The 9617-nt window shown below is 46.4% G+C and overlaps 1 protein-coding gene across 1 annotated transcript; it reads left to right on the top strand.

Moving 5' to 3' along the window:
- Nucleotides 1-1011: 1011 nt before the first annotated feature.
- On the top strand, nt 1012-1827 carry ntf3 (neurotrophin 3). The gene has a single exon (XM_038982914.1). It carries the CDS (start codon nt 1045-1047, stop codon nt 1825-1827), a length of 783 nt encoding a protein of 260 aa, XP_038838842.1. The 5' UTR covers nt 1012-1044.
- Nucleotides 1828-9617: the final 7790 nt, after the last annotated feature.

Raw genomic sequence — 9617 nt, 5'->3', positions numbered from 1 at the left:
TCCTTTCATAAAACAACATTCATAATGCTCCAGGGCTAATTCCATTAGCATTTTGTCATGATTCTAGATTCAGAACATAACACAACATTCATAATGCTCCAGGGCTAATTCCATTAGCATTTTGGCATGATTCCAGATTCAGAACATAAAACAACATTCATAATGCTCCAGGGCTAATTCCATTAGCATTTTGTCATGATTCTAGATTCAGAACATAACACAACATTCATAATGCTCCAGGGCTAATTCCATTAGCATTTTGTCATGATTCTAGATTCAGAACATAACACAACATTCATAATGCTCCAGGGCTAATTCCATTAGCATTTTGTCATGATTCTAGATTCAGAACATAACACAACATTCATAATGCTCCAGGGCTAATTCCATTAGCATTTTGTCATGATTCCAGATTCAGAACATAAAACAACATTCATAATGCTCCAGGGCTAATTCCATTAGCATTTTGTCATGATTCTAGATTCAGAACATAACACAACATTCATAATGCTCCAGGGCTAATACCGTTAGCATTTTGTCATGATTCTAGATTCAAAACATAAAACATTCATAATGCTCCAGGTGATTAATAACTGATAACTGATAGTCTGTCTCCTCTACACCACAGATCTTACAGGTGAATCTAGTGATGTAATTATTGATTATAGGTGATTAATAACTGATAGTCTGTCTCCTCTACACCACAGATCTTACAGGTGAATCTAGTGATGTAATTATTGATTATAGGTGATTAATAACTGATAGTCTGTCTCCTCTACACCACAGATCTTACAGGTGAATCTAGTGATGTAATTATTGATTATAGGTGATTGATAACTGATAGTCTGTCTCCTCTACACCACAGATCTTACAGGTGAATCTAGTGATGTAATTATTGATTATAGGTGATTGATAACTGATAGTCTGTCTCCTCTACACCACAGATCTTACAGGTGAATCTAGTGATGTAATTATTGATTATAGGTGATTGATAACTGATATTCTGTCTCCTCTACTCCACAGATCTTACAGGTGAATCTAGTGATGTCCATGTTGCTGTATGTGTTGTTCCTAGCGTACCTCTATGGTATCCAGGCAACGCACATGGAGCGCCAGCAGCCCCCGCCCACCCAGGACCCCATCAACTCCCTCATCATCCAGCTGCTGCAGGCGGACCTGACACGCGGCCGGGGGAGGCAGGGTGAGGGCCGGGACAGGCAGGCCCAGGACACATTGCCCGCCGTTGACACCCATCTGGAAGACACTAAATTCCTGGAGAGACGGAGCTCGCTGTACCAGCCTATGGCAGGCCTGTCGTCCGACCTGCTGCAGCAGCAGAAACACTACAACTCTCCCCGGGTCATGCTGAATGAGCGGGCGCCCCTGCAGCCTCCTCCGCTGTACTCTATAGATGACTACGTGGGCAGCTCTGACAGAACCAACAAGACCCGCAGGAAGAGATACGCAGAACACAAGAGTTACCGCGGGGAGTACTCCGTCTGTGACAGCCAATCACAGTGGGTGACAGACAAGACGAATGCGGTGGACATCAGGGGTCGTCAGGTCACCGTCCTGGATCAGATAAAGACGGGAACCGCCGAAAGCAACTTTGTTAAGCAGTACTTCTATGAGACCAAGTGTCGGACTGCCAAACCTTTTAAGAGCGGCTGTCGCGGCATCGATGACAAGCACTGGAACTCGCAGTGTAAGACGTCTCAGACGTACGTCAGAGCTCTGACGCAGGACCTGACCTCTGTGGGCTGGCGCTGGATACGGATAGACACTTCCTGTGTCTGTGCGTTGTCACGGAAACACCGCAGGACGTAAACACACACAACCCGACCACAGACATTATGGAATATATTTCCTTATTGTGAAGGGGGGGGGCTGTACATATAAATTATTATTTAAGTTATGTGAAATGCATGTAGTTTCTACATGGCTATATATGATATATAAATATATTTGTTATTTATTGAAGTCATCATCAAAGGAAAAACATAAACCAAGAACTCCTAATGCGGCTCCACAGCCACCACACAGCCTAGCATCTTCAGACTCAGACCATGGGGCTGGACAGTACAGCCTAGCATCTTCAGACTCAGACCATGGATCTGGACAGTACAGCCTAGCATCTTCAGACTCTACCATGGGGCTGGACAGTACAGCCTAGCATCTTCAGACTCAGACCATGGATCTGGACAGTACAGCCTAGCATCTTCAGACTCTACCATGGAGCTGGACAGTACAGCCTAGCATCTTCAGACTCTACCATGGGGCTGGACAGTACAGCCTAGCATCTTCAGACTCTACCATGGGGCTGGACAGTACAGCCTAGCATCTTCAGACTCTACCATGGGGCTGGACAGTACAGCCTAGCATCTTCAGACTCTACCATGGGGCTGGACAGTACAGCCTAGCATCTTCAGACTCTACCATGGGGCTGGACAGTACAGCCTAGCATCTTCAGACTCTACCATGGGGCTGGACAGTACAGCCTAGCATCTTCAGACTCTACCATGGGGCTGGACAGTACAGCCTAGCATCTTCAGACTCAGACCATGGAGCTGGACAGTACAGCCTAGTATGGAGAGACTCTACCATTGGGCTGGACAGTACAGCCTAGTATGGAGAGACTCTACCATGGGGCTGGACAGTACAGCCTAGTATGGAGAGACTCTACCATGGGGATGGACAGTACAGCCTAGTATGGAGAGACTCTACCATGGGGCTGGACAGTACAGCCTAGTATGGAGAGACTCTACCATGGGGCTGGACAGTACATCCTAGTATGGAAAAGACTCTACCATTGGGCTGGACAGTACAGCCTAGTATGGATAGACTCTACCATGGGGCTGAACAGTACAGCCTAGTATGGAGAGACTCTACCATTGGGCTGGACAGCCTAGTATGGAGAGACTCTACCATTGGGCTGGATAGCCTAGTATGGAGAGACTCTACCATGGGGCTGGACAGTACAGCCTAGTATGGAGAGACTCTACCATTGGGCTGGACAGTACAGCCTAGTATGGAGAGACTCTACCATGGGGCTGGACAGTACAGCCTAGTATGGAGAGACTGTACCATTGGGCTGGACAGTACAGCCTAGTATGGAGAGACTCTACCATGGGGCTGGACAGTACAGCCTAGTATGGAGAGACTCTACCATGGGGCTGGACAGTACAGCCTAGTATGGAGAGACTCTACCATTGGGCTGGACAGTACAGCCTAGTATGGAGAGACTCTACCATTGGGCTGGACAGTACAGCCTAGTATGGAGAGACTACCATGGGGCTGGACAGTACAGCCTAGTATGGAGAGACTCTACCATGGGGCTGGACAGTACAGCCTAGTATGGAGAGACTCTACCATTGGGCTGGACAGCCTAGTATGGAGAGACTCTACCATTGGGCTGGACAGACTAGTATGGAGAGACTCTACCATTGGGCTGGACAGACTAGTTTGGAGAGACTCTACCATTGGGCTGGACAGTACAGCCTAGTATGGAGAGACGACGTGCCTTGTTGATATACCTAGGGCAGCAGATGAAAAAGAGGATATGACATCACTAGGGGATATGACATCACTAGGTGTGGAGTACAGGATCTACACTGTCATCCAGCTCATTCTATGACATCACTGCTCTGACTGTTGAAAACAGAAATCTGGTCCAAATGTTATTGTGGACTAAATATGTACTGAATGGATATATGGACAAACCACCAACATGTACAGCTATACGACACGCGTGCTGATATACAGCAGACCAGACATGTCTGGGTTTTCCATGATGTAGTAACTAATGCTTTTGATGTATCATCCAGGCTCAATACATGAGGTCTGATATGGAGCTTTTTGTACCAAACACATGGGTGGCCTCTGGCCTGGAAGAGCTGTGGCTGTAGGGAGGCTGGGCAGTATGTATGGAGCACATGGAGCAGGTCTGGCTGGCATCATTAGGTCATGTTCCACTAATGTTATCAGGACCAAAGCCTCTCAGCCCAGTCCTCTCCCTGTTAATCTGGTCCTGTCTGACCGTCTCCAGCCTCTAACCCGAAACCCAACGTCTAACCCTAAACCCACCTCTCTAAGCCTAAAGCCATCTCCACTCTCTAAGCCTAAAGCCACCTCCACTCTCTAAGCCTAAAGCCATCTCCACTCTCTAAGCCTAAAGCCACCTCCACTCTCTAAGCCTAAAGCCACCTCCACTCTCTAAGCCTAAAGCCACCTCCACTCTCTAAGCCTAAAGCCACCTCCACTCTCTAAGCCTAAAGCCACCTCCACTCTCTAAGCCTAAAGCCACCTCTACTCTCTAAGCCTAAAGCCACCTCCACTCTCTAAGCCTAAAGCCACCTCCACTCTCTAAGCCTAAAGCCACCTCCACTCTCTAAGCCTAAAGCCACCTCCACTCTCTAAGCCTAAAGCCACCTCCACTCTCTAAACCTAAAGCCACCTCCACTCTCTAAGCCTAAAGCCACCTCCACTCTCTAAGCCTAAAGCCACCTCCACTCTCTAAGCCTAAAGCCACCTCCACTCTCTAAGCCTAAAGCCACCTCCACTCTCTAAGCCTAAAGCCACCTCCACTCTCTAAGCCTAAAGCCACCTCCACTCTCTAAGCCTAAAGCCACCTCCACTCTCTAAGCCTAAAGCCACCTCCACTCTCTAAGCCTAAAGCCACCTCCACTCTCTAAGCCTAAAGCCACCTCCACTCTCTAAGCCTAAAGCCACCTCCACTCTCTAAGCCTAAAGCCACCTCCACTCTCTAAGCCTAAAGCCACCTCCACTCTCTAAGCCTAAAGCCACCTCTACTCTCTAAGCCTAAAGCCACCTCCACTCTCTAAGCCTAAAGCCACCTCCACTCTCTAAGCCTAAAGCCACCTCCACTCTCTAAGCCTAAAGCCACCTCCACTCTCTAAGCCTAAAGCCACCTCTACTCTCTAAGCCTAAAGCCACCTCTACTCTCTAAGCCTAAAGCCACCTCCACTCTCTAAGCCTAAAGCCACCTCCACTCTCTAAGCCCAAAGCCACCAATCTCTAACCCTGGTGAATGCTCACCTCTATGTTTGGTGACACCCCGCCCTGAGTACAGGGGAACAGTATGATAGACCCTAGTAAAACTTGATAGAACCTGATAGAACCTCAGAACATGGTAGAACCCCAGAACATCAGAATCTGGTAGAACCTGGTAGAACGTCAGAACCTGGTAGAACGTCAGAACCTGGTAGAACCTGGTAGAACGTCAAAACCTGTTAGAACCTCAGAACCTGGTAGAACCTCAGAACCTGGTAGAATCTAGTAGAACCCGAGTGAACCCAGTAGAACCTGATAGAGCTCTGTGATGTCAAGGGCAAGCAGCAGGTAGGTCGTCCTATAGAACGTTTAGTGGTTCAGTGAGTGTTGAGGCAGGTTAGCAGGTAGGTAGCAGGCCCACATCAGACCGTGCCATAGCTAATGACATGGTGTCTTAGGGAGTGGAAAGCTGCCTAAGGAGATGTTCATCTGTGCAGAGCTAGGATTGAAACCCCTAAGCTACCCTGTAAGATGCTTTACTACAGGACAATCCCAGCCTTAGATCTCTGTCGGTGGGCTTTTACCTAAATCATTGATGTCATTTGGAAGTCTGGAGGACAGAGCTGTGTGTTGCATAAGACCCCAGGCTTCCTGTGGGCTACTAGGTCTGACAGCAATGCCAGAGAGCTATTCATAAGACTTCCAGGTCAGAGGTTAGAGGTTAGAGATGGTCAGTTGGTTCAGGTTCAGACACTAAATCTGACACCTGTCTATCAAACTAACCCTACCAAACAAACAACCCTGACCCTTAACCCTACCTAACCCTGACCCCTAACACTACCTCAGTAACCCTACCTCACCCTGACCCCTAACCCTACCCCTAACCCCTAACCCTAACCCTACCCCTAACCCTGACCCCTAACACTACCTCAGTAACCCTACCTAACCCTGACCCCTAACCCTACCTCACTAACCCTACCTAACCCCGAACCCTAACCCTACCCCTAACCCTACCTCACTAACCCTATCTAACCCTGACCCCTAACCCCTGACCCCTAACCCTGACCCCTAACACTACCTCAGGGTCAGAGAAGACATGTCAACCTCAATGTATTGGGAGGAACATCCACACAACCATCACAGAACATTCATGCAACCATCACAGAACATTCACACAACCATCACAGAACATTCACGCAACCATCACAGAACATTCACACAACCATCACAGAACATCCACACAACCATCACAGAACATTCATGCAACCATCACAGAACATTCACACAACCATCACAGAACATTCACGCAACCATCACAGAACATTCACACAACCATCACAGAACATTCACGCAACCATCACAGAACATTCACACAACCATCACAGAACATTCATACAACCATTACAGAACATCCACACAACCATCACAGAACATTCATGCAACCATCACAGAACATTCACACAACCATCACAGAACATTCATGCAACCATCACAGAACATACATAGAACCATCACAGAACATTCACACAACCATCACAGAACATACATAGAACCATCACAGAACATTTACACAAATTGTAAAATTACAGCCCACAGCCCACAGGCACATAGAGACAGCTAAACCCGACCAACTCAGGCAGCTAACACAGAGTTAACAAAGTGACTAAAGCTTTGATGCAGGGATGGGGGGGTTGACAGGCTGACAGAGTAAGGAATGAGAGTTTAAACCAGAGGTTATATTTAAGAAGGACTTTCATAAATTCTCCAACTCCAGTAGGATTATAAAGCTGTACGATGTTGATACAGGCACCACTAGAAACAACCTGACTCAAATATAGACCCAATCTGACCCAGATATAGACCCAATCTGACCCAGATATAGACGTTTAACAACCTGACCCAAATATAGACCTTTAACAACCTGACTCAAATATAGACCCAACCTGACCCAAATATAGACCTTTAACAACCTGACCCAAATATAGACCCAACCTGACCCAAATATAGACCTTTAACAACCTGACCCAAATATAGACCTTTAACAACCTGACCCAAATATAGACCTTTAACAACCTGACCCAAATATAGACCTTTAACAACCTGACTCAAATATAGACCCAACCTGACCCAAATATAGACCCAACCTGACCCAAATATAGACCCAACCTGACCCAAATATAGACCTTTAACAACCTGACCCAAATATAGACCTTTAACAACCTGACCCAAATATAGACCTTTAACAACCTGACCCAAATATAGACCTTTAACAATCTGACCCAAATATAGGCCCAACCTGACCCAAATATAGACCTTTAACAATCTGACCCAAATATAGACCTTTAACAACCTGAGCCAAATATAGACCTTTAACAACCTGACCCAAATATAGACCTTTAACAATCTGACCCAAATATAGACCTTTAACAACCTGACCCAAATATAGACCTTTAACAACCTGACCCAAATATAGACCTTTAACAGCTTGACCATGGAGCTCCTTTACACCAGCAGAGGAGGAGGAGGGGGAGAGGAAGGGGCGATTCAGACAACAGGGAAACATCACAACCACTGACAGATATTACGGAACAGAGAAGGGATTATAAGAAGCTGATTGACAGTAGAGACCCGGGGGTGGAAACAGATGGGGTTAGAACCAATTACCTATAGGCTGGAACAAAGAGGGGGTTAGAACCAATTACCTATAGGGTGGAACAGAGAGGAGGTTAGAACCAATTACCTATAGAGTGGAACAGAGAGGGGGTTAGAACCAATTACCTATAGGGTGGAACAAAGAGGGGGTTAAAACCAATTACCTATAGAGTGGAATAGAGAGGGGGTTAGAACCAATTACCTATAGAGTGGAACAGAGAGGGGGTTAGAACCAATTACCTATAGGGTGGAACAAAGAGGGCGTTAGAACCAATTACCTATAGAGTGGAACAGACAGGGGGTTAGAACCAATTACCTATAGGGTGGAACAAAGAGGGCGTTAGAACCAATTACCGATAGAGTGGAACAGACAGGGGGTTAGAACCAATTACCTATAGGGTGGAACAAAGAGGGGGTTAGAACCAATTACCTATAGAGTGGAACAGAGAGGGGGTTAAAACCAATTACCTATAGGGTGGAACAAAGATGGGGTTAGAACCAATTACCTATAGAGTGGAACAGACAGGGGGTTAGAACCAATTACCTATAGAGTGGAACAGAGAGGGGGTTAGAACCAATTACCTATAGGGTGGAACAAAGAGGGGGTTAGAACCAATTACCTATAGAGTGGAACAGAGAGGGGGTTAGAACCAATGACCTATAGGGTGGAACAAAGAGGGGGTTAGAACCAATGACCTATAGAGTGGAACAGACAGGGGGTTAGAACCAATGACCTATAGAGTGGAACAGACAGGGGGTTAGAACCAATGACCTATGGAGTGGAACAGAGAGGGGGTTAGAACCAATGACCTATAGAGTGGAACATCATTGTTACATTGTTCTCCTGTGATAACAGCTGGAGAAGAACTGGCCACCCACACCATTACAGATAGGAGTTCTCCTGTGATAACAGCTGGAGAAGAACTGGCCACCCACACCATTACAGATAGGAGTTCTCCTGTGATAACAGCTGGAGAAGAACTGGCCACCCACACCATTACAGATAGGAGTTCTCCCACAGACCTACACCCTGCCTTTCTACAACACACACCAGTACACTTTATTACACACTCATACACTCCAATACACACTAATACACACCAGTACACTTTATTACACACTCATACACTCCAATACACTTTAATACACACTAATACACACCAGTACACTTTATTACACACTCATACACACCAATACACTTTAATACCCACCAATACACCTGGACAGGTCTGAAACTGTACCCACAAACAGAGGATCTCCTCCATACAGTGTCAACGCTGTAGTAGACACTAGAACCCATTGGATATTCTGTCCTATGGTTTCTATTGGTTGGGAGGACAGTGCCCTGCTGTTACCGTACTAACTCAATGTCACTAGAACCCATTGGATATTCTGTCATATGGTTTCTATTGGTTGGGAGGACAGTGCCCTGCTGTTACCGTACTAACTCAATGTCACTAGAACCCATTGGATATTCTGTCATATGGTTTCTATTGGTTGGGAGGACAGTGCCCTGCTGTTACCGTACTAACTCAATGTCACTAGAACCCATTGGATATTCTGTCCTATGGTTTCTATTGGTTGGGAGGACAGTGCCCTGCTGTTACCGTACTAACTCAATGTCACTAGAACCCATTGGATATTCTGTCCTATGGTTTCTATTGGTTGGGAGGACAGTGCCCTGCTGTTACCGTACTAACTCAATGTCACTAGAACCCATTGGATATTCTGTCCTATGGTTTCTATTGGTTGGGAGGACAGTGCCCTGCTGTTACCGTACTAACTCAATGTCACTAGAACCCATTGGATATTCTGTCATATGGTTTCTATTGGTTGGGAGGACAGTGCCCTGCTGTTACCGTACTAACTCAATGTCACTCCGGCTGCTTCTAACCACTTGGTGTTAAAAGCCACATACAACCTCCAGTGCTGAATCCAATGCATTTCCTGGATAA

Source organism: Salvelinus namaycush, unplaced genomic scaffold (genome assembly GCF_016432855.1).
Source record: "Salvelinus namaycush isolate Seneca unplaced genomic scaffold, SaNama_1.0 Scaffold1347, whole genome shotgun sequence".
NCBI classification, from domain to species: Eukaryota; Metazoa; Chordata; class Actinopteri; order Salmoniformes; family Salmonidae; genus Salvelinus; species Salvelinus namaycush.
The sequence above is the reverse complement of the archived record's forward strand: the minus strand, read 5'-3'. Positions and strand labels throughout refer to the sequence as shown.